Genomic DNA, 24807 nt, shown 5'->3' with positions numbered 1-24807 from the left:
CCATTGCGGGCCATTCCCGGCCGGCGGGGCTGTCCCCCAGGCCCCCCTCCCCGGACCAAGAGGCCCTCCCACCCCTTCACACCCTCACCCCCCCAGCCACGGCCATGCCCATACCACCAGCCGTAGGTCCCCCCCTCGCCGACCCCTCATCTCCTGCTTCCGCATCGTGAATTGCACGCAGGTCAGAAAAGCAGGTTAGAGCGGCCTGGGCGTGACCTGGGTTCATGCGGTCGGGACTTCGGTCCATCCAGGCCGCAGAATCGTCGGGAGCCTGGACAATCACTAAATGGACCCCCTCAATGCTGATCATGACCACGCCATTTTCGCTTGTTGGCAGAATAGCGAAACGGCGTCGGACTGTCGTCATGCAAAATACCGCCGGGAACATCGATTCTCCGAACCGGCGCGGGCTGAGAGAATTCCACCCCCAATTCTCCACGCTTCCGTGATTCTCCGGACCTCTGGACCAGGATTCACATGGGTATGGATTGTTGCAAGTATTTCTCAGTGTGCCCCTATCATGATGGACCTCGTGCTGGGGGTACATATTGAAGGTGGGTGCCCCCATGTCCATCGGAGGGCCCCCTCCCCCACAATGCAAATCCTGCCCACCCCCCCCCAGACCTCCCCCACCAACACCGCCCCCCCCAGAAGACCACTCACCATACAACCCCTCATCAGATCTCACCCAAATAGCGAGTCTCACCATATACTCCAGCAGAGACCCACACTAGAAACACCCAGAAGAAACCCCCTTCAGGAATCCCCCTCAGAGACCCTTTCCAGAGACTCGCCCACCAGACACCCCCTTCAGAAACTCGCAGCAGACCGCCATCAGAGATTCCCAGCAGACACCCCCATGAGAGACTCCCAGCAAAGCTCTACAGCAGAGATTCCCAGAAGAGACTCCAGCAGAGACCCCCCCCATAACATAGGCCTTAATAAAGACATTGACCCTCATCAGTCACCTCTACCATGAAGCTAAAGAGCAGTCCAAAGATAAACAGTGAAGAAATCATTGGTTTAAAGCTCATCTGTCCTGTACAGCTGCTGACTCAGGAAGAGAAATGAAATGAAATGAAAATCGCTTATTGTCACAAGTAGGCTTCAAATGTAGTTACTGTGAAAAGCCCCTAATCGCCACATTCCGGCGCCTGTTCGGGGAGGCTGTTACGAGAAAGCAGCTGTAACTGCATTAAAACAACATCACCAGGGTTTAACCTATCAGATTCTTTAATCAGCAAGGCTTCTATGCACCTCAAAGGGAAAAAGCTTTAACTAGGCTGTAATTGACAGCTTCATGACAGTCAGATATCTGGATTTTTAAATTTAATGATTTCCCTTCATGCTTAAATGGATCTCAAGTACCTTGCTTTGAACCTGATTACAATATTTACAAATATCTAAGAGTTAAGTGCTTAACTCCCTCTTTTTCTCAGCAGAAAGCACTTAGCTGCTTTTGATGTGGCCAGGGGCTGTCAATCACAGCTAGATGCTCATAAACATTGAATCAATTTCAAAACACTTGAGAGCCATTCAAGCAGGAAGGGAAATGAAATTAAACAATCCAGACATCTCCCCTTAATCTTCTCTGCTCTCAAGAGAACAGCCCCCATATCTTCAGTCTCTCTACAAGACTGAAGTTCCCCAGCTCTGGACCTTCATCCTAATAAATCTCCTCTGCATCCTCTCCAAGACCTTGATAACCATTCCCAGAATTGAACACAATACTCCAGCTGAGGCCAAATTGCTGCTTTTAAAGGTTAAACATAATGTTCTTGCTTTTGTTCCCTCTGCCTCTATTAACATTCTTTTCAAATGGTTTTATCGACTTGTCCTACCACTTCCAAAGATTTGTGTAATCGACAATATGTTATTTCTATTATCTATTAAAGTAGACTGGTGCATTGAGGCCACATAGTTTAAATGGCATATTTACCGCACACCTCAAGGTTAGGCAAAGATGAGTTTCATTAAAGTTCGGAAGTTCTCATCTGTAAAAGCTTCTTCTTCCAAACAAAGCATTCCGAAATGCTGGAGAGAGGCATAGAATTCAAGAATGATGCCCAATACCTGGGTTTTGGAGGGGGATATTGAAGGAGGGAAGAGAGGCTGTGATATGCCAACTCCTGAGTAAAGCAGCAGGGGTGGGGGAGGGGGGGGGGATCGGTGAGGGTGGAGGTTAGGCATGGCCAGTGGAATCAGCACCACAGAGTTGAAAGTGGAACAATAGGAGGAAGTCAAACAAAACCAGTCCTTTTACATTCCCAACATCTCAGTACAGAAGTGTCATTTCACCCCTTGGTATATTAAATTAGGGTCCAGCCCTGTGGCAGGTTTTCTGTTGGCCGAGGTGGCTTGCTATTGGCCAAAGTCAATGGCCATTTATGTTGCTACCTGACTGCATCACTGGGGAATCTGTCATGGGGAGTGTCACCTTTGGCAGTACCTGAAGATCCTGCAGGTGGGAAGGGTCAGAAAATTCCACCCTGGATTATATGGAGGAACAGGAGTAGACCCTTCGAGAGACTGAAGAGATGGGGGCTGTTCTCTTGAGAGCAGAGAAGATTAAGGGGAGATGTCTGGATTGTTTAATTTCATTTCCCTTCGCGCTTGAATGGCTCTCAAGTGTTTTGAAATTGATTGAATGTTTATGAGCATCTAGCTGTGATTGACAGCTCCTGGCCACATCAAAAGCTGCCCTGTTATTCGATAAGATCTTGGCCACCCAGGTTGTAATAATAACAATTTTTATTAGTAATAATAATCTTCATTAGTGTCACAAGTAGACTTACATTAACACTGGAATGAAGTTACTGTGAAAATCCTCTTGTTGCCACACTCCGGCGCCTGTTCGAGTCCACGGAGGGAGAATTCAGAATGTCCAATTCACCTAACAAGCACGTCTTTCAGGATTTGTGGGAGGAAACCGGAGCACCCGGAGGAAATGCACACAGACACAGGGAGAATGTGCAGATTCCACATAGACAGTGACACAAGCCGGGAATCAAACCTGGGTCCCTGGCACTGTGAAGCAGCAGTGCTAACCACTGTGCTACGTGACGCCCACCATGTAACCTCACTCCTGCCAAAACAGTAACCTTTCACCCCATTGCTCATTAAAAATCTAACCACCTCTGCCTTAAAATATTCACAGACTGTATCCACTGCCTTTCGAGGAAGAGAGTTCCAGAGACTCACAACCTTCTGAGGGAAAGAAATTCTCCTCATCTCCGTCTGAAATGGTCAGTCCCTTATTTTGAAGCAATGGCGTCCTAGTTCTAGATCCTTCCACAAGAGGAGACACCCTTTCCACATCCGCCCTGTCAAGACCCCTCAGGATCTTGCTTCAATCAAGTTTCATCTTGTGAACCCCAGCAGCCACAAGCTTCGCCTGTCATAAGACAATTTGTCCATTCCAGGTGTGCCTGGGTGATCGGCATTTTAACCCCATTTACTGCCTTTGGTAGAATGATAGGACCTTCTAGCAATGGAGGCCATTCAACCCATCATCTCTTTGCTAATTATTTGAAACAACAGTCTGATTTAATCGTAATCCCCAGAATTTATCCCATAAGCCTGTAAATCAGGCCAAACTTTCAGATGGTGCATTCCCGATCTGAACAAATCTCAGATTGAAAAGAAAAACAATTTCCTCTCCAGTTCTTTTGCGGGTTATTTTAAATCTGTGACCTCTGATGGTCGGCCCGCTTTTAGGGAGAACAGTTCGTTCTTATTTGCCTCAATTAAAACCCCTCGTAATTTTGATTATCTCTATTGGGTGTACCCTCTGCTGTGAGTAGGCCAAGCCCAGATTTTCTAACCTTTCCACGTGAATTCCCTCATCCTTGAGGTAATCAGTAGACCCCCTCTGGACACGCGACAAGATCTTGTCATCCGTCCTGACATGTGATAGCCAGAATTAGGCAGAATCCTCCAGCAAAGGCCGAAACAGTGATTTCTTTGTCAGTCTTTGTCAGTGATTCCATTGTCCTTGTCCAATGTTAATTTCAATTTTGAAATTGCCAATTAACCCCCAGCCTCAGCAGAGAGAGGCCCACATATGAAGAAATGCATCCATATATCAGCACTGAATGACCTTGCTCTAATTATATGTTAAGCCCCAAACTTGTTCTGAACTCTCCCCAAAAATGGAAATGGTTTCCCTCGACCGACTGAATTAGATCATTTCTTAATTTTCGATAATCGAGGTCATGAAACTCTAGCCTTTGAAGCCTGTCCACATTATTTTGCCTTTTTATTATTGAATGTGACATTTTAATAGGTTATTTAGTCCAACCAGTCAGTGCTGGCATTTATCCCTGTGCCTGCCAATATTGGTGCCTCTCAGTTGGCTCCTACCGTAATATGCCAGCAGTTTCAGGGGCTTCGATCCTTCTTCCGATGTCTCCACAACGAAGATAGCTTTATTAGGATCTAATGTAACAAACTCGGTCATCAGGGAAGGGTAGAATGGAATAAAGAAACAAATGGAAAAGATGTGTAAGGACCAAACAATGGATCTGTAGCTTTGACAGAAACAGACTCTTCTATTGATTGCCTGTCTCACCCACTGCCCTACTTAGACCTGGAGGGGAGAAAGGTCAGTGTCTGAGGCACTGTCCCAACCAGATGCAGAGCGGAGAAAATCAGTGCCTGACCCACTGTCCCACCTAGTCCCAGACCCACTGTTCCCAACCAGTCCCAAACCGTCTGTGCCCATCCAGTCCCAGAACCACTGTCTCACCCAGTCCTAGACCCACTTCTGCTACTCTGTCCCAGAGGGGGAAAGGACAGTGTCTGACACACTGTCCCACCCAGTCCCAGAGGGAGGGAAAGGACAGTGTCTGACCCACTGTCCCACCCAGTCCCAGTGTCTGACCCACTGTCCCACCCAGTCCCAGAGGGGGAAAGGATAGTGTCTGACCCACTGTCCCACCCAGTCCCAGAGGAAGAAAGGACAGTGTCTGACCCACTGTCCTACCCAGTCCCAGAGGGGGAAAGGATAGTGTCTGACGCACTGTCCTACCCAGTCCCAGAGGGGGAAAGGACAGTGTCTGACCCACTGTCCCACCCAGTCCCAGAGGGGGAAAGGACAGTATCTGACCCACTGTCCCACCCAGTCCCAGAGGGGGAAAGGACAGTGTCTGACCCACTGCCCCACCCAGTCCCAGCGGGGGAAAGGACAGTGTCTGATCCACTGTCCCACCCAGTCCTAGAGAAGGAAAGGACAGTGTCTGACCCACTGTCCCACCCAGTCCCAGAGGGGGAAAGAATATTGTCTGACACACTGTCCCACCCTGTCCCAGAGGGGGAAAGGACAGTGTCTGACCCACTGTCCCACCCAGTCCCAGAGAGGGAATAGACCGTGTCTGACCCATTGTCCCACCCAGTCCCAGAGGGGGAAAGGACAGTGTCTGACCCACTGTCCCAACCACTCCCAGAGGGGGAAAGGACAGTGTCTGACCCACTGTCCCACCCAGTCCCAGAGAGGGAATAGACCGTGTCTGACCCATTGTCCCACCCAGTCCCAGAGGGGGAAAGGACAGTGTCTGACCCACTGTCCCACCCACTCCCAGAGAGGGAATAGACCGTGTCTGACCCATTGTCCCACCCAGTCCCAGCGGGGGAAAGGACAGTGTCTGACCCACTGTTCCACCCAGCCCCAGAGGGGGAAAAGGACAGTGTCTGACCCACTGTCCCACCCAGTCCCAGAGGGGGAAAGGACAGTGTCTGGCCCACTGTCCCACCCAGTCCCAGAGGGGGAAAGGACAGTGTCTGACCCACTGTCCCACCCAGTCCCAGATAGGGAAGCGTGTTTGACCCACCTACTGTCTCACTAAGTGAGACAGTACAGGGACACAACAGTGTTTGACCCACAACACCACTCAGTCCCTTATGTGGCAATGCCATTGTGGCAATGGGTGACACGGTAGCACAGTGGGTAGCACTGTGGCTTCACAGCGTCAGGGTCCCAGGTTCGAATCCCAGCTTGCGTCACTGTCTGTGCGGAGTCTGCACGTTCTCCCCGTGTCTGCGTGGGTTTCCTCCGGGTGCTCCGGTTTCCTCCCACCCACCCTGAAAGTCGTGCTGTTAGGTAATTTGGACATTCTGAATTCTCCTTCTGTGTACCCGAACAGGCGACAGAATGTGGCGACTAGAGGCTTTTTACAGTAACGTCATTGCAATGTTAATGTAAGCCTACTTGTGTTAATAAAGATTATTATTATTATTAAATCTTAAGGAAGCGATTGGAAATTTTCCTTGCTGAAGATGATCTTCGCTTGGTACTTGTGTGGCTTGCCCCTTACGAGCATAAGGGTGAATATTGCCTGGATCTTACTGCATTTGGATGCAGACTGCTTGAGTGTCTGAGGAGTTGTATGATTGGCCCTCGGACAGTAACCTGAGGAACTCCTGCAGTGAGCCTTGGGGCTGAAATAATTGTCCTTCAAAAAGAACCACTGGATCTAAAGCTGCTCTGTGCATTCCATAAACAGATATATAAACCAGTCTTATATTTCAGGGAGTATAAATATTTCAGGGGTGATATGCTTGTAGTCTATACGGCTTTAAAGAATAGGGTCGATAAAGAGAATGACCATTTTTGCTGCTGGGGTGAGCGATTAGGAGGAACTTCCTCACGAAAATGTTGATAGGTGTATGATACTCTATCACCAATAGCAGTAGATGCTCGGTAAATCAATAATGTTAAATTGAAAACACAGACCTGTGCTAGACAGGGGTGACAAGGTGGTACAATGGTTAATTCTGCTGCCTCGCAGCGCCAGGGACCCACGTTCGATGCTGGCTTTGAGCAACTGTCTGTATAGACTTTTGCACATTATCTCTGCGTGTGCGTGGGTTTCCTCCGGGTGCTCCAGTTTCCTCCCACAGTCCAGAGATGTGTAAGTTAGGTGGATTGGCTGTGCTAAATTGCCCCTTCGTGTCCAAAGGTTAGGTAGGGTTCAGGGGGTTGGGTGCTCCTTTGGAGGGGTGGTGCAGATCTGATGGACCAAATGGCCTCCTTCTGCATTGTAGGGGTTCTCGGGTTTTATGATTAAGGAACCAAGCTGAGTGGAAGATGATACAGAGCAACCATGATTTCATTCAATGAATTGGCCCCTTCTGTTCCATTGCGGAATGCTTCCAAGTATATAATAGAACAACCCATAAACTAATACTGAGGGATATTGAGGGAGAAAGCCCCTGCCTGTATAAAATATATACTGTTTGCCGCTAAATGTCTGCACTGTGAATAGTTTGAGCTGTGGAACTCTTCCTCTTTTGAGCTCACCTTTGTCAACCTCTTTGTTGTTGATCTTATGGGTCCACTCAAAAGGCTTACAATTTGGCAATCTGTGAAGCAACAATAGAAAGTCATATTCTTTATCACACTCTTAGCTCCTCGACTGAACACACTGCGCACGGCCCCATTGCTTTTCCAAGCACCTGTTCTCCAATGATTGCCAGTTGTTTAAATTCCTGCCTCCTGATTTTCTACTACACTTGAAATGCTTACCGTGAGGACAGATACAAAATGCTTGTTCGAAGTCTCTGCCATTTCCTTGCTTCCCATCATTAATTCCCAGCCTCATCCTCAAAGGAGCCACTGCTCAGTATATTCACTCTTTTCCTTTTTATCTGCTTTTAGGAGCTTTTACTTTGATTTCATTTGGGGGAATTCTCGCACCTCATTGTGCCTGGCTCACCTCCTGCTATTCATAGAGAATAGCGGGAGTGGCCTTAAATGGGGTTCATGTCAGGCACCAAATGGAACACGATGCCCCCAGCGGCGTTACCTCACATCAGGCAGGGGGTGGGGGGCAATTGGCCGGAATTTAGATTTATTGTCACGTGGACCGACGTGAAGTGAAAAGTATTGTTCCGTGTGTAGTCCAGGCAGATCGCTCCATACATGAAAAGCATAAGATATACAAAAAAGACACAATGTAAGTACATAAACATAGACATCGGGTGAAGCGTGTGGAGTATGTGCCAAAACTGTAGGGAAGATATGGACAAAGATCCGTTCAAACCATAAGAGGGCCATACAGGCATTTTGTAATGGCAGGGAAGAAGCTGTTTTTGAACCTGTTAGTGTGTTCTCAAACTTTTGTATCTTCTGCTCGATGGGGGAGCTTGGAGGAGAGAAGAACCCAGGTGGAAGGGGACTTTGATTATGCTGCCCACTTTGCCAAGGCAGCGGAAGGTGTGAAAAGAGTCAATCCATGGGTGGGGGGTTTGTGTGATGGACTAGGCTGTGTTCACGACTCTCAGTGGTTTCTTACGGTCTTGGGCCAAGCAGTTGCCATACCAGGCTGTGATGCAGCCAGATAGAATGCTTTCTATGGTGCATTCATAAAAATTGCTAAGAATAATTGTGGACATGCCAAATTTCCTTAATTTTCTGGGGACGCATAGGCATTGCTGTGCTTTCTTGATCATAGCGTTGACGTGGGTGGACCAGGACAGAATGTCCAGACCTAGGAATTTGTAGCTGTCAACCACCTCCATCATCATTAATGAAGACACTTTGATTCCTGAAGGTGATGGCCAGCTCCTTTTTCACTTCTGCCTGGGGTGGGATGAGACTATGATGATGGCAGAAGTGAACTCCCGTGGAAGCTAGTATGTGCAGCCCTTCACAGTCAGGTATTCCAGGTCCAGGGGGCAGTAGTTCGCCAGGGTTGCATGTCTGAGCTCCAGTAGGAGTTGACGAGGAGGCAAACCCTTACACTCTTCTCCTTGCCCGAGGATGCGGTGCGGCCCATCCGGTGAACTGAGAAGCCCTCAGATTGTACGGCACAGTCCGATGAGGCAGGAGTGAGTCATGTCTCTGTGAACAGAACAGTCTCCCACTTCCCTCTGAGAGGTAAATCGAGTATTAAGCTTGTCCAGCTTGTTCTCCAGCCATTGGGATTCTCTGTGCCTTCTGGCAGCACACCCTCGCCCATGGGTTTCCTGGCAGCGTGGGGTCTCTTCAATTGTAAATCTCATTGACAAGTGGCAGGAACAGGTAATCCCGCAGCCCACTACCGAGAAACACACATCTGGGGGACCTGAGAATCCAGCCCTTAGTCATTTTTTGAGAGAAATGTCCTCCCGTATCTCTTCCTGGTTTTCTCTAATATTCCTATTTATCCCACTTCTAAAAAAAATTTTTAAGTCATCTTTTATTGCTATCTAAAATTTTCCGAAAGCTCTGGCCTGCTATCTAAAATTTTCACAAACCTCGGATAGCGATGAGGACTGTCAGAGGATACAGCAGGATTTAGATCGTTTGGAGACTTGAGCGAAGAGATGGCAGATGGAGTTTAATCCAGACAAATGTGAGGTAATGCATTTTGGAAGGTCTAATGCGGGTAGGGAATATACAGTGAATGGCAGAACCATCAAAAGTATTGACAGTCAGAGAGATCTAGGTGTACAGGTACACAGGTCACTGAAACAGGCAACACAGGTGGAGAATGTAGTCAAGAAGGCATACGGCATGCTTGCCTTCATTGGCCGGGGCATTGAGTATAAAAATTGGCAAGTCATGTTGCAGCTGTATAGAACCTTAGTTAGGCCACACTTGGAGTATAGTGTTCAATTCTGGCCGCCACACTACCAGAAGGATGTGGAGGCTTTAGAGAGGGTGCAGAAGAGATTTACCAGGATGTTGCCTGGTATGGAGGGCATTAGCTATGAGGAGAGGTTGAATAAACTCTGTTCACAATGGAACGACGGAGGTTGAGGGGCGACCTGATAGAGTTCTACAAAATTATGAGGGGCATAGACAGGGTGGATAGTCAGAGACTTTTTCCCAGGGTAGAGTCAATTACCAGGGTGCATAGGTTTAAGGTGCGAGGGGCAAGGTTTAGAGGTTATGTACGAGGCAAGTTTTTTACACAGAGGGTAGTGGGTGCCTGGAACTCGCTGCCGGAGGAGGTGGTGGAAGCAGGGACGATGTGACGTTTAAGGGGCATCTTGACAAATACATGAATAGGATGGGAATAGAGGGATACGGACCCCAGAAATGTAGAAGATTTTAGTTTAGACGGGCAGCATGGTTGGCACAGGCTTAGAGGGCCGAAGGGCCTGTTCCTGTACTTTTCTTTGCTCTTTGTTGCCGCTAATCTTAGTCTTAGCAGCATTGTGTGTCTTTTCTTTGAATTTAGATAATGATCCAATAGATTTCAACTAAATAGAAGGTAGCCGCAGGGGAAATCATTCAGTTAAGTAAAGTCAGAATATGTTTATCAGATTTGATTGAGATATTTGAGGGGTCAATGGTTCACGTAGTTTATGCACAGTCAACTCCTGCTATTCACGAGCCCCTCTATCGGGAATTAATTTACCCTCATGAATGCATGAATGTAGTTGTGCACGTAATTGCAGCCCCAAAACTTCACTCATCTGTGATTTAAAATGTTGAACTCTCAACTTTCCAACATAGAAAGAATGCTCTCTACACATAATTTTTTTTTTTAAGAGTACCCAGTTCATTTTTTCCAATTAAGGGGCAATTTTAGCGTGGCCAATCCACCTACCCTGCACATCTTTGGGTTGTGGGGGTGAGACCCACGCAGACACGGGAAGAATGTGCAAACTCCACACGGTCAGTGACCCACAGCCGGGATCGAACCTGGGACCTCGGCGCCGTGAGGCAGCAATGCTAACCACTGCGCCACTGCGCTCTCCACACATGCTCAAGTTCGTCGTACACGTTCCGAGGTTTCAAGGCTGCAGAAGAAACACTTTAATCTTCTTCTGACAGGTCTGTGGGAGGAACAGCAAAGGCTTCTTACACATTAGAAGGAAGATTTTTAACTGAAACTTGACATGCTGAAAGACATGTTAATGTTTTTCAAGATTTACAGATAGGAAGGCCTGCCAGAGGGCTCTCATCCCAGGAAAGACCTCCAAACTTAGCCTCTCCATCCAAACTCCCCCCACCCCTCCCCTCCGTGAAGGAATTCCCCTTGGAACTCTGGAAGCAAATATAGTAAGGGTTGTGGTGAACGTATTGTACTAACCATTCACCACTGTATTACACTGTATCACGCTGTTGCCCATGTGGGCTCCACCTATGGACCATTGTACGATATTACACAGAATGTATCATGTGAGCAGCTGCCCTGTAGGCGGCTCTCACTAGCAGAGCAGTCGCAGGCAGGCACTGTTCTAGTCGATTAAAGCCACTGTTCACTTCAACTCTCTGTCTCACGTGAATTTATGGTCGCATCAATTTATTCGACTACAACACCACAATGGAATCGGCCCTCAAACCTGACCGACTGGAAGTCGACCCACAGGCCGCGGAAGCCAAAGGGACTTTTTCACACTGGTTCCGATGTTTCGAGGCCTCCTCGCCCTCCGTCATCGACGATCAGAAGCTGAGCCTCCTCCACGACTGGGAGAGCCATCGAATCTCTGCACAACTCGAGGAAGCCTCCACATACGCGGACGCCCTCGTGATGCTGAAGCGCCTATACGTGAGGCCGGTGAACGAGGTGTACGCACGGCATCTCCTCACCACTCGCCACCAATGCCCTGGGGAATCGCTGGAGGAGTACCTATACAACCTCAAAGTCCTCGCGCGAAGCTGGAACTACCAGGCCGTCACGGCCTCTCAACATGTGGAACTCGCCGTCCGGGACGCCTACGTGGCTGGAGTCAGGTCCAACCATGTCAGACAGCGCCTGGTCGGGAAAGGCGCCCTCGACCTAGAAGAGATGGTAAAACTAGCCACCTCCCTAGAAGTAGCGTTCCAAAGCCTCAACGCTTTCCCGCCTGATCACGTGACCTCCTCGTGGACCCCCGACCAGAGAGTACCCCAGGCCTGTGCCACGCGGCTGCCCGCCCAACCCGGGGGGCTACCCTGCTATTTCTGCAGCCAGCACCAGCACTCCAGGCTGCGCTGCCTGGCTCGGAACGCGAACTGCAGCGACTGTGGCAAAAAGAGACACTTCGCCAAAGTTTGCCTGGCCAGGTCCAAATCCTCCAAGTCGCAAGCCCGACTCTCAGACTCACAGGCCCGCAGACCCCGCAGTGGGGCTGCATGCCTGCCGGCTCCGCCCCCTCCGGACGCGTCATCTGCCTCGTGTTGTCCGTGGGGGCAGCCATCTTCAACCCCGCACAACATGTGCGACTCACGGGGGCCGCCATCTTGGCCACCGTCTCCCACACGGCCCACCACGTGCGACTCATGGGGGCTGCCACCTTGGACGCCATCTTCCTCTCCGCCTGACACGCGCGACCGACGTGGGCCGCCATCTTGGCCGCCATCTGCAAAGCCGCCTGACACGTGCGACCGACGGAGGCAGCCATCTTAGGACCACCCTATCACCTCCGACCATGCCAGCTACCCGCAACTCGGCGCGGTCACCCTCGACCAGTCACGACCAAAACACCTCCGGAATTCCATGATGACCGTCCGGTTCAATGGACACGAAATGCCTTGCCTGTTTGACTCTGGGAGCACGGAGAGCTTCATTCACCCAGGCACGGTAAGGCGCTGCTCGCTCCAAATCTTCCCTGTGTGGCGCACAAAGACTCCGTGAGACAAATAGAGTGAAGTCGATGAGGCTTTATTAAGCGTGTCTGTTCCCCCAGCAGCCCGATAGTAAACTGGCCTGCGGGGGAAGGCACCGGCTTCTTATACTTCGCCTTCAGGGCGGAGTATGAGGTCAACGGCCAACCAGGACCCGGGATCTGTCAGCCAATGACATTAGGGCTTCCAGTCCCACATGACCCCCAATACATACTACCACATTCACCCCTTGTCAAAAATGAACCCGGCGGGGTGGTGCTTCGTATGGTGGTAAGGGTTTACAGTACTGGTCCTGGGAGGATAGAACAGTTACATGGTAGTACCGTATTGGACAGTATCGTCCTGTTACAACTATTTACAGAGGATATAGGAAAAACAAAATGTTCATTGGACAGTCCATCTTTGTTTTACATCGACGCCACGAGTCGGTCGGGCGGTCTGGTCGTCCGTGTCGATCGCCTCGGCCCCGGCGGTGGTGGTGGTGCTTGTACCAGCGTTGTCGCCTCCGGGAGCCGCACGGTTTCAGCTGTCGGTGCAAAGGGGAGGGGGACTGATCCTCCTGGGAAGGGGGCGGTCGCGGGGTGCGGCGGTGGCAGGAAGGGGGGCGGTTGGGTTGATGGTGCCGGGGGGGTGTGCGTGGTGCCGACGGGCGCCAGATCCCGCAGGGAGACCGTGTCCTGTCGGCCGTCGGGGTACTCCACGTAGGCGTACTGGGGGTTTGCGTGGAGGAGGTGAACCCTTTCGACCAACGGGTCCGCCTTATGTGCCCGCACGTGCTTTCGGAGCAGGATGGGTCCTGGGGCCGCCAGCCAGGTCGGCAGCGACGTTCCAGAGGAGGACCTCCTAGGGAAGACAAGGAGACGCTCGTGAGGCGTTTGATTAGTGCTCGTACATAATAACGACCGGATGGAATGGAGATCGTCCGGGAGGACCTCCTGCCACCGTGAAACTGGGAGATCCCTGGACCGTAGGGCCAGTAGGACGGCCTTCCAGACCGTGCCGTTCTCCCTTTCTACTTGCCCGTTCCCCCGGGGGTTGTAGCTGGTCGTCCTGCTTGAAGCTATACCCTTGCTGAGCAGGAACTGGCGCAGCTCGTCACTCATGAAAGAGGACCCCCTGTCGCTGTGGACGTATGCGGGGTAACCGAACAGTGTGAATATGCTGTTCAGGGCTTTAATGACTGTGGCCGCGGTCATGTCGGAGCAGGGAATGGCAAAAGGGAAGCGGGAGTATTCGTCCACTACATTAAGGAAATACGCGTTGCGGTCGGTGGAGGGGAGGGGCCCTTTGAAATCGAGACTGAGGCGTTCAAAGGGACGGGAAGCCTTAATCAGGTGCGCTCCATCTGGCCTGAAAAAATGCGGTTTGCATTCTGCGCAGATGTGGCAGTCTCTTGTGACTGTACGGACCTCCTCTAAGGAGTATGGGAGATTGCGGGACTTGATGAAGTGGTAAAACCGAGTGACCCCCGGGTGGCAGAGGTCCTCGTGGAGGGCTTGGAGGCGGTCAATTTGTGCGTTGGCACATGTCCCGCGGGATAGGGCATCAGACGGCTCGTTCAGCTTTCCGGGCCGGTACAAGATCTCATAGTTGAAGGTGGAGAGTTCGATCCTCCACCGCAGGATCTTGTCGTTCTTGATCTTGCCCCGCTGTGCATTATCGAACATGAAGGCTACCGACCGTTGGTCAGTGAGGAGAGTGAATCTCCTGCCGGCCAGGTAATGCCTCCAATGTCGCACAGCTTCCACTATGGCTTGGGCTTCCTTTTCCACTGAGGAGTGGCGGATTTCTGAGGCGTGGAGGGTTCGGGAGAAGAAGGCCACGGGTCTGCCCGCTTGGTTAAGGGTAGCCGCGAGAGCTACATCAGAGGCGTCGCTCTCGACCTGGAAGGGGAGGGACTCGTCGATGGCGCGCATCGTGGCCTTTGCGATGTCCGCTTTGATGCGGCTGAAAGCCTGGCAAGCCTCTGCGGACAGCGGGAAAGTCGTGGTCTGTATTAGGGGGCGGGCCTTGTCTGTGTACTGGGGGACCCACTGGGCATAGTATGAAAAGAACCCCAGGCAGCGTTTCAGGGCTTTTGGGCAGTGCGGGAGGGGAAATTCCATGAGTGCGCGCATACGTTCGGGGTCGGGGCCTATTATCCCATTGCGCACTATGTAGCCCAGAATGGCTAGCCGATCGGTGCTAAAAACGCACTTGTCCTCGTTGTACGTGAGGTTCAAGGCTTTGGCAGTCTGGAGGAATTTTTGGAGGTTGGCGTCGTGGTCCTGCTGATCGTGGCCGCAGATGGTTACGTTGTCGAGGTACGGGAACGTGGCCCGTAACCCATGTTGATCAACCATTCGGTCCATTTCCCGTTGGAAGACCGAGACGCCGTTTGTGACGCCAAAAGGGACCCTTAGGAAGTGGTATAATCGCCCGTCTGCCTCGAAGGCTGTGTACTTGCGGTCACTTGGGCGGATGGGGAGCTGATGGTAGGCGGACTTGAGGTCCACGGTGGAGAAGACCTTATACTGGGCAATCCGATTGACCATGTCGGATATGCGGGGGAGAGGGTACGCGTCTAGTTGTGTGTACCTGTTGATGGTCTGGCTATAGTCAATGACCATCCTTTGTTTCTCCCCTGTCTTCACTACTACCACCTGCGCTCTCCAGGGACTATTGCTGGCCTGGATTATGCCCTCCTTTCGTAGCCGCTGGACTTCGGAGCGAATGAAGGTCCGGTCCTGGGCGCTGTACCGTCTGCTCCTAGTGGCGACGGGTTTGCAATCCGGGGTGAGGTTTGCAAACAAGGATGGGGGTTGCACCTTGAGGGTGGCGAGGCCACAGATAGTGAGTGGGGGTATGGGGCCGCCGAATTTAAACGTAAGGCTCTGTAGGTTACATTGAAAATCTAAGCCCAGCAAGGTGGGGGCACAGAGTTGGGGAAGGACGTTAAGTTTGTAGTTTTTGAATTCCCTCCCCTGTACCGTTAGGGTAACTATGCAGAATCCCTGGATCTGTACGGAGTGGGATCCTGCAGCTAGGCAAATCTTTTGTGCGCTGGGGTAGGTAGTTAAGGAACAGCGTCTTACCATGTCGGGATGTATAAAACTTTCCGTGCTCCCGGAGTCGACTAGGCATGGCGTCTCGTGGCCGTTAATTAGGACCGTTGTCGTCGTCGTCTGGAGAGTCCGGGGCCGAGCCTGATCGAGTGTAACCGAAGCGAGCCGTGGTTGTAGTAGTGGGGTGGGGTCCGTTGTTGCCGTCCAAGATGGCGTCGGGGATGGACAAAATGGCCACCCCCATACCTCGCCCGTAGCTGAGGGGTCACAAGATGGCGTCGGGGGTGGACAAAATGGCCGCCCCCATGCGTCGTACAGGTCGGGGGCGGTCCAAGATGGCGGGGCCCCTCCTCCCCTCGTGGTGGTCGGGACCCAAAATGGCGGCGTCTGCGGGTCGCACATTGAGTGCTGGGGGGTCTGGGGGGCGCTAGGACCGCGCGGAGTTCCTGCATTGCGAACGCCCGGGCCGCGGGCGCTAGGACCGCGCAGGGTTCCTTGGCTGCGAGCGCCAGGACCGCGGGCGCTAGGACCGCGCGGAGCTCCCTCGCTGGGGACCGCGGTGGTCGGGGCCAAGGCCGGCGGGTCAGTACTGCGAGCGCTGGGACCGTGAGGAGGTCCCTCGCCGGGGACGGAGATCGGGGTCCAGGTAAGTTGTATTGCCGGCGGGTCAGGCGTGGGGCGCGGGACGGGGGTGAGGGCCCAGGTCGGCGGCGCTGGCGGGTCAGGCGTGGGGCGCGGGACGGGGGCGAGGGCCCAGGTCGGCGGCTCCGGCGGGTCAGGCGTGGGGCGCGGGACGGGGGTGAGGGCCCAGGTCGGCGGCGCTGGCGGGTCAGGCGTGGGGCGCGGGACGGGGGTGAGGGCCCAGGTCGGCGGGTCAGGCGTGGGGCGCGGGACGGGGGCGAGGGCCCAGGTCGGCGGCGCTGGCGGGTCAGGCGTGGGCGCGGGACGGGGGTGAGGGCCCAGGTCGGCGGCTCCGGCGGGTCAGTCGTGGGGCCGCGAGCGCTGGCACCGCGCGCAGCTCCCTCACCGGGGACAGCGGTGGTCGGGGTCAAGGTAGGTGGCGCCGGCGGGTCAGGCGTGGGGCGCGGGACGGGGGTGAGGGTGGCGTTCGGGATGCGAAAAACCCCCTCCTCTCCGTGGAGAGTGTTGGCCGGCACCCAAATCGGGAGCGCCGGCGGCGGGTCGTACATGGGCTGCGGGGAGGGGGGTTGGGGAGCGTAGGCGGCATGCAGGGCTCCCAGTTCTCCCGGGGCCGCGGTGGTCGGGACCCAAAATGGTGGCGCCTGGGGGTCGCACATGGCGTGCTGGGGGGGTTGGGAGGCATAGACTGCCTGTAGGGCTCCCTGTTCTCCCGGGACGGCGGCGACCACGCGGGACCGGCACACCACCGCATAGTGGCCCTTTTTCCCGCAGCTTTTGCAGATGGCTGCGCGGGCCGGACAGCGTTGTCGGGGGTGCTTCGCCTGGCCGCAGAAATAACAGCGGGCGCCCCCGGTGCGACTCGGCGTTTGGACTGCGCAAGCCTGTGGGGTGTCCGGGGGGGGGGGGGGTAGGGGGTTTGCCGCGGCGGGTATGTACGGGGCCCAATGGCCTGCCGCTCGGTCGGGGCCGTAGGCGCGGGTATTACGCGCGGCTACGTCCAGCGAGGCTGCCAGGGCCCGTGCCTCTGAGAGTCCTAGTGACTCTTTTTCTAGAAGTCTTTGGCGGATTTGGGAGGATTGTATACCTGCAACAAAAGCATCGCGCATTAACATGTCCGTGTGTTCGTTTGCGTTCACCGACGGGCAGCTGCAGGCTCGTCCCAAAATCAGCAGTGCGGCGTAGAACTCGTCCATCGATTCTCCGGGAGCTTGCCGTCTCGTCGCGAGCTGGTAGCGAGCGTAGATTTGGTTAACTGGGCGAACGTAGAGACTTCTCAGTGCTGTGAAGGCCGTCTGGAAATCGCGGGTGTCTTCAATGAGGGTGAAAATCTCCGTGCTCACCCTCGAGTGCAGGACCTGCAGTTTTTGTTCATCTGAGACTCGGCCTGTGGTCGATGAGATGTAGGCCTCAAAGCAAGTCTGCCAGTGTTTGAAGGCTGCTGCCGCATTCACTGCGTGGGGGCTGATCCTCAGGCATTCTGGAATGATCCTGAGCTCCATAGTCCTTTTTAGGCACGCTTAATAAATTGTGGCGCACAAAGACTCCGTGAGACAAATAGAGTGAAGTCGATGAGGCTTTATTAAGCGTGTCTGTTCCCCCAGCAGCCCGATAGTAAACTGGCCTGCGGGGGAAGGCACCGGCTTCTTATACTTCGCCTTCAGGGCGGAGTATGAGGTCAACGGCCAACCAGGACCCGGGATCTGTCAGCCAATGACATTAGGGCTTCCAGTCCCACATGACCCCCAATACATACTACCACACCCTGCACTTCAAAAAATCTCCCTCGCTTCCGGATCGCACTCAGTGCGGATCCGGGGGTACACTGTCGCAGACCTTGCAGTACAGGGCGCCGAGTACGCCAATTTTAAACTATATGTACTCCCCGACCTCTGCGCTCCTCTCCTGTTGGGACTGGATTTCCAATGCAACCTCAGGAGCCTAACCCTGAAGTTCTGCGGGCCCTTACCCCCACTCACCGTATGTAGCCTCGCGACCCTGAAGGTCGACCCTCCCCCTCTCTTTGCAAATCTCACCACCGATTGTAAGCCAGTCTCCACCAGAAGCAGGCGGTACAGCATCCAGGATAGAACTTTTATCAGGTCCGAGGTCCATCGACTCTTGCGGGAAGGGATCCTCGAGGCCAGTAATAGCCCCTGGAGAGCTCAGGTGGTGGTCGTCAGGACCGGGGAAAAGAACCGGATGGTTGTAGACTACAGCCAAACCATAAACCGGGATTCGCACCTCGATGCGTACCCCCTTCCCCGGATAGCAGACATGGTTAATCAGATCACACACTACCGGGTGTTCTCCACGGTGCATCTGAAGTCTGCATACCACCAGCTCCCAATCCGCCTGGAAGACCGCCACTACACGGCCTTTGAGGCAGACGGCCGTCTATTCCACTTCCTCCAGATTCCCTTCGGCGTCACAAACGGGGTCTCAGTCTTCCAAAGAATGATGGACCGAATGGTGGACCAGTACGGGCTGCGGGCCACATTTCTGTACATGGACAACGTCACCATCTGCGGCCACGACCAGCAGGACCACGACGCCAACCTCCAGAAATTTCTCCAAACCGCCCAAGCCCTCAACCTCACCTATAACAAGGAGAAATGCGTTTTCCGCACAACCAGACTAGCCATCTTCAGCTACGTCGTGGAAAACGGAGTTCTAGGGCCCGACCCTGACCGTATGCGCCCCCCTTCTGCAACTACCCCTCCCCCACTGCCCAAAGGCCCTGAAAAGGTGCCTCGCGTTCTTTTCCTATTATGCCCAGTGGGTCCCCAACTATGCGGACAAAGCCCACCCACTGATCAAGGCTACCATCTTCCCATTGGCGGCTGAGACCCACCAGGCCTTCAGCCGCATCAAGGCAGATATTGCCAAAGCCGCGATGTGCGCGGTGGACGAGTCTGTCCCCTTCCAGGTGGAGAGCGATGTGTCAGAAGTCGCCCTCGCCGCCACCCTTAGCCAGGCGGGCAGGCCAGTAGCATTTGTTTCCGGTACTCTCAACACCTCCGAAATTCGACACTCCTCAGTCGAAAAAGAAGCCCAAGCCCAAGCTGTGTGGCACTGGAGGCACTACCTCGCTGGTAGGAGGTTTACCCTCATCACCGACCAACGGTCGGTAGCCTTCATGTTTGATAATACACAGCGGGGCAAGATCAAGAACGATAAGATCTTGAAGTGGAGGATCGAACTCTCCACCTATAATTACGATGTAGTGTATTGTGCTGGGAAGCTCAATGAGCCCCCCAGATGCCCTGTCCCGCGGCATGTGCGCCTGCGTGCAAGATGACCTACTCCGGGCCATCCACAATGATTTCTGCCACCCGGGGGTCACCCAGCTTCTCCACTACATCAAGGCCCGCAACCTGCCCTACTCCACCGAGGACTGCCAAATCTGCGCGGAGTGTAAGCCGCACGTCTATCGACCGGATAAGGCCCACCTGGTGAAGGCATCTCGGCCCTTTGAGCGCCTCAGTATCGACTTCAAAGGGCCCCTCCCCTCTACCAACTGCAACACGTATTTTCTTAACGTCATTGACGCATACTCCCATTTCTCCTTTCCAATCCCATGCCCCGACATGACCGTGGCTACCGTCATTAAGGACCTACATAGTTTCTTCACCTTGTTCGGTTTCCCCACTTACATCCACAGTGACCAGGGCTCCTCATTTTTTAATTTAAAAAAAATATATATTTTATTCAAATTTTTTCGGTCAAACAAAGACAGTACAAAATTTTCCCCTTTTACAAATTTAAAACAATATAAATAATAATGACCGTTTTTCACAAATAAATAATATTTTAACTATGCGGCAACTGCCAACAACAAAAATAATAACTAACTAATATCCAAAATAATGAAGTCACAAAGACCAATATAAATAACTACTATACAAACACCTGAGGGCCCGGATGGGCCCTCCCCTCCCCTCCCCCCCTCCCCCCCTCCCCCCTGGGTTGCTGCTGCTACCTTTCCCATTTCCCCTATCGTTCTGCGAGATAGTCAAGGAACGGTTGCCACCGCCTGGTGAACCCTTGAGCCGAACCTCTTAGTGCGTATTTTATCCGCTCCAATTTTATAAACCCCGCCATGTCGTTTATCCAGGCCTCCACGCCTGGGGGTTTAGCTTCTTTCCACATAAGCAATATCCTTCGCCGGACTACTAGGGACGCAAAGGCCAAAACATCAGCCTCTCTCGCCTCCTGCACTCCCGGCTCATCTGCAACCACGAATATAGCCAACCCCCAGCTTGGCTCGACCCGGACCCCCACCACCTTTGAAAGCACATTCGCCACCCCCACCCAGAACCCCTGCAGTGCCGGGCATAACCAAAACATGTGGGTATGGTTCGCTGGGCTTCCTGCGCATCTCCCGCACCTATCCTCCACTCAAAAAAATCTACTCAGCCTTGCTCCTGTCATGTGCGCCCTGTGTAGAACCTTGAATTGTATCAGGCTGAGCCTGGCGCATGAGGACGAGGAGTTTACCCTACTTAAGGCATCTGCCCAGAGCCCCTCCTCAATCTCTTACCCCAGCTCCTCTTCCCATTTTCCCTTCAGCTCCTCTACCATCGTCTCCCCCTCGTCTCTCATTTCTCTGTATATATCTGACACCCTGCCATCCCCCACCCATGCCCCTGAAATCAGTCTGTCCAGAATCTCTTGCGCCGGGAGCTGCGGGAATTCCCTCACCTGTTGCCTCGCAAAAGCCCTCAGTTGCATATATCGAAATGCATTCCCCGGTGGCAACCCATATTTTTCCGTCAGTGCTCCCAGACTTGCAAATGTCCCGCCTAGGAACAAATCCTTCAATTGCACAATCCCTGCTCTCTGCCAAGCTTGAAATCCCCCATCTATCTTCCCCAGGACGAACCTGTGGTTGTTCCTTATCGGGGACCTCACCGAGGCACCCGTCACTCCCTTATGCCGTCTCCACTGTCCCCAAATTTTCAGTGTTGCCACCACCACTGGACTTGTGGTGTACTTTTTCGGGGAGAACGGTAAAGGCGCCGTCGCTAATGCTTTTAGGCTGGTTCCCCTACAGGACGCCATCTCCAGTCTTTTCCACGCCGCTCCCTCCCCTTCCCCCATCCACTTGCATACCATTGATATGTTGGCGGCCCAATAATAGTCACTTAAACTCGACAGTGCCAGTCCCCCCCTATCCCTGCCACGCTGCAGAAACCCCCTCTTCACTCTTGGGGTCTTCCCAGCCCACACAAAGCTCATAATGCTCTTGTCCACTTTTTTGAAAAAGGCCTTTGTAATCACACAGGGAGGCACTGGAACACAAAAAGAAACCGTGGAAGGACCACCAATTTGACCGCCTGCACCATACCCGCCAGTGACAGGGGCACCATGTCCCATCTCCTAAAGTCCTCTTCCATCTGCTCCACCAATCTTGCTAAATTAAGCTTATGCAAGGTTCCCCAGTTCCTGGCCATCTGGATCCCTAGGTACCGAAAATCCCTTGTTACTCTCCTCAGCGGCAGATCATCTATTCCCCTGCTCTGTTCCCCAGGGTGCATCATAAACAGCTCACTCTTCCCCATATTCAATTCATATCCTGAAAATTCCCCAAATTCCCTGAGTGTCTGCATTATCTCGGGCATCCCCTTCACTGGGTCAGCGACATACAACAACAAATCATCCGCGTATAATGACACCCGGTGTTCTTCTCCTCCCCTGAGTACTCCCCTCCACTTCCTAGAGCCCCTCAGCGCTATGGCCAGTGGCTCAATTGCCAACGCAAACAGTAACGGGGACAGAGGACACCCCTGTCTTGTCCCTCTATATAGACGGAAGTGGTCAGATCTCTGCCTATTTGTAATCACACTTGCCACCGGGGCCCTATATAGGAGCTGAACCCATCCAATAAACCCCTCTCCAAATCCAAATCTCCTCAACAATTCCCACAGGTAATCCCACTCCACTCTATCGAATACTTTCTCAGCATCCATCGCCACCACTATCTCCGCCTCCCCCTCCGGCGGGGGCATCATCATCACACCCAGCAGTCTCCGTATATTAGTCTTCAATTGTCTCCCCTTAACAAACCCCGTTTGATCCTCGTGAACCACCCCCGGGACACAATCCTCTATCCTTGTCGCCATCACCTTGGCCAAAAGCTTGGCATCTACATTCAGGAGGGAAATAGGCCTGTAAGACCCGCACTGCAATGGGTCTTTGTCCCTCTTCAAGAGCAGCGATATCGTCGCCTCCGACATCGTCGGGGGCAACGTCCCCCTTTCCCCGGCCTCATTAAAGGTTCTCGTCAGAAGCGGGGCTAGCAAGTCCATGTATTTTCTATAAAATTCCACCGGGAACCCATCCGGTCCCGGGGCCTTCCCTGCCTGCATGCTCCCAATCCCTTTTAGCACCTCCTCCACCTCAATCTGTGCTCCCCGTCCTGTCCTCTCCTGCTCCTCAACCTTCGGAAATTCCAACTGGTCTAGGAAGTGCATCATTCCCTCCTTCCCTTCCGGGGGCTGAGCCATATACAGCTTCTCGTAAAACGCCTTAAACACCCCGTTCACCCTCTCCGCTCCCCGTTCCATCTCACCCGCCTCGTCCCTAACCCCTCCAATCTCCATAAGACCAAAAGACCATAAGACGTAGGAGTGGAAGTAAGGCCGTTCGGCCCATCGAGTCCACTCCACCATTCAATCATGGCTGATTTCAACTCCATTTACCCGCTCTCTCTCCATAGCCCTTAATTCCTCGAGAAATCAAAAATTTATCCACTTCTGTCTTAAAGACACTCAACGTCCCGGCCTCCACCGCCCTCTGTGGCAATGAATTCCACAGACCCACCACTCTCTGGCTGAAGAAATTTCTCCTCATCTCTGTTCTAAAGTGACTCCCTTTTATTCTAAGGCTGTGCCCCCGGGTCCTAGTCTCCCCTGCTAATGGAAACAACTTCCCTACATCCACCCTATCTAAGCCATTCATTATCTTGTAAGTTTCTATTAGATCTCCCCTCAACCTCTTAATCTCCAATGAATATAATCCAAGGATCCTCAGACGTTCATCGTATGTTAGGCCTACCATTCCTGGGATCATCCGTGTGAATCTCCGCTGGACCCGCTCCAGTGCCAGTATGTCCTTCCTGAGGTGTGGGGCCCAAAACTGTTCACAGTATTCTAAATGGGGCCTAACTAATGCTTTATAAAGCTTCAGAAGTACATCCCTGCTTTTATATTCCAAGCCTCTTGAGATGAATGACAACATTGCATTTGCTTTCTTAATTACGGACTCAACCTGCAAGTTTACCTTTAGAGAATCCTGGACTAGGACTCCCAAGTCCCTTTGCACTTCAGCATTATGAATTTTGTCACCGTTTAGAAAATAGTCCACGCCTCTATTCTTTTTTTAATGTGCAAGACCTCGCACTTGCCCACGTTGAATTTCATCAGCCATTTCTTGGACCACTCTCCTAAACTGTCTAAATCTTTCTGAAGCCTCCCCACCTCCTCCATACTACCTGCCCCTCCACCTATCTTCGTATCATCGGCAAACTTAGCCAGAATGCCCTCAGTCCCGTTATCTAGATCGTTAATATATAAAGAGAACAGCTGTGGTCCCAACACTGAACCCTGCGGGACACCACTCGTCACCGGTTGCCATTCCGAAAAAGAGCCTTTTATCCCAACTCTCTGCCTTCTGCCTGACAGCCAATCGTCAATCCATGTTAGTACCTTGCCTCGAATACCATGGGCCCTTACTTTACTCAGCAGTCTCCCGTGAGGCACCTTATCAAAGGCCTTTTGGAAGTCAAGATAGATAACATCCATTGGCTCTCCTTGGTCTAACCTATTTGTTATCTCTTCAAAGAACTCTAACAGGTTTGTCAGGCACAACCTCCCCTTACTAAATCCATGCTGACTTGTCCTAATCCGACCCTGCACTTTAAAGAATTTAGAAATCTCATCCTTAACAATGGATTCTAGAATCTTGCCAACAACCGAGGTCAGGCTAATTGGCCTATAATTTTCCATCTTTTTCCTTGTTCCCTTCTTGAACAGGGGGGTTACAACAGTGATTTTCCAATCCTCTGGTACTTTCCCTGACTCCAGTGACTGTTGAAACATCATCACCAATGCCTCCACTATTTCTTCAGCTATCTCCTTTAGAACTCTAGGATGTAGCCCATCTGGGCCCGGAGATTTGTCAATTTTTAGACCTCTTAGTTTCTCTAGCACTTTCTCCTTTGTGATGGCTACCATATTCAACTCTGTCCCCTGACTCTCCGGAATTGTTGGGATATTACTCATGTCTTCTACTGTGAAGACTGACGCAAAGTACTTATTCAGTTCCTCGGCTATTTCCATGTCTCCCATCACAAAATTACCAGCGTCATTTTGGAGCGGCCCAATGTCAACTTTTGCCTCCCGTTTGTTTTTAATGTATTTAAAGAAACTTTTACTATCATTCCTAATGTTACTAGCTAGCCTACCTTCAAATTTGATCCTCTCTTTCCTTATCTCTCTCTTTGTTATCCTCTGTTTGTTTTTGTAGCCTTCCCAATCTTCTGACTTCCCACTACTCTTTGCCACATTATAGGCTTTCTCTTTT

General features: G+C 52.3%; 1 protein-coding gene across 3 annotated transcripts in view; it reads right to left on the bottom strand.

Annotated features, from left to right (window-relative positions):
- Positions 1–24807, bottom strand: part of LOC140390478 (extracellular fatty acid-binding protein-like) — a 74525-nt gene that overhangs the window by 19918 nt on the left and 29800 nt on the right. For 2 of the 3 annotated variants that reach the window (XM_072475641.1, XM_072475643.1), the window contains exons 3-4: positions 7298–7359; positions 4363–4437 (exon numbers count right to left, since the gene is read on the bottom strand). In XM_072475641.1, coding sequence (XP_072331742.1) covers positions 4363–4437; positions 7298–7359 — 137 coding nt within the window. The remainder of the gene's footprint in view (positions 1–4362; positions 4438–7297; positions 7360–24807) is intronic. The other variant, XM_072475642.1, reaches the window with a different exon arrangement.

This window comes from Scyliorhinus torazame, chromosome 14 (assembly GCF_047496885.1).
Source record: "Scyliorhinus torazame isolate Kashiwa2021f chromosome 14, sScyTor2.1, whole genome shotgun sequence".
NCBI classification, from domain to species: domain Eukaryota; kingdom Metazoa; phylum Chordata; class Chondrichthyes; order Carcharhiniformes; family Scyliorhinidae; genus Scyliorhinus; species Scyliorhinus torazame.
Note: the sequence above shows the minus strand (reverse complement) of the source record. Positions and strands in the feature narration are given on the sequence as shown.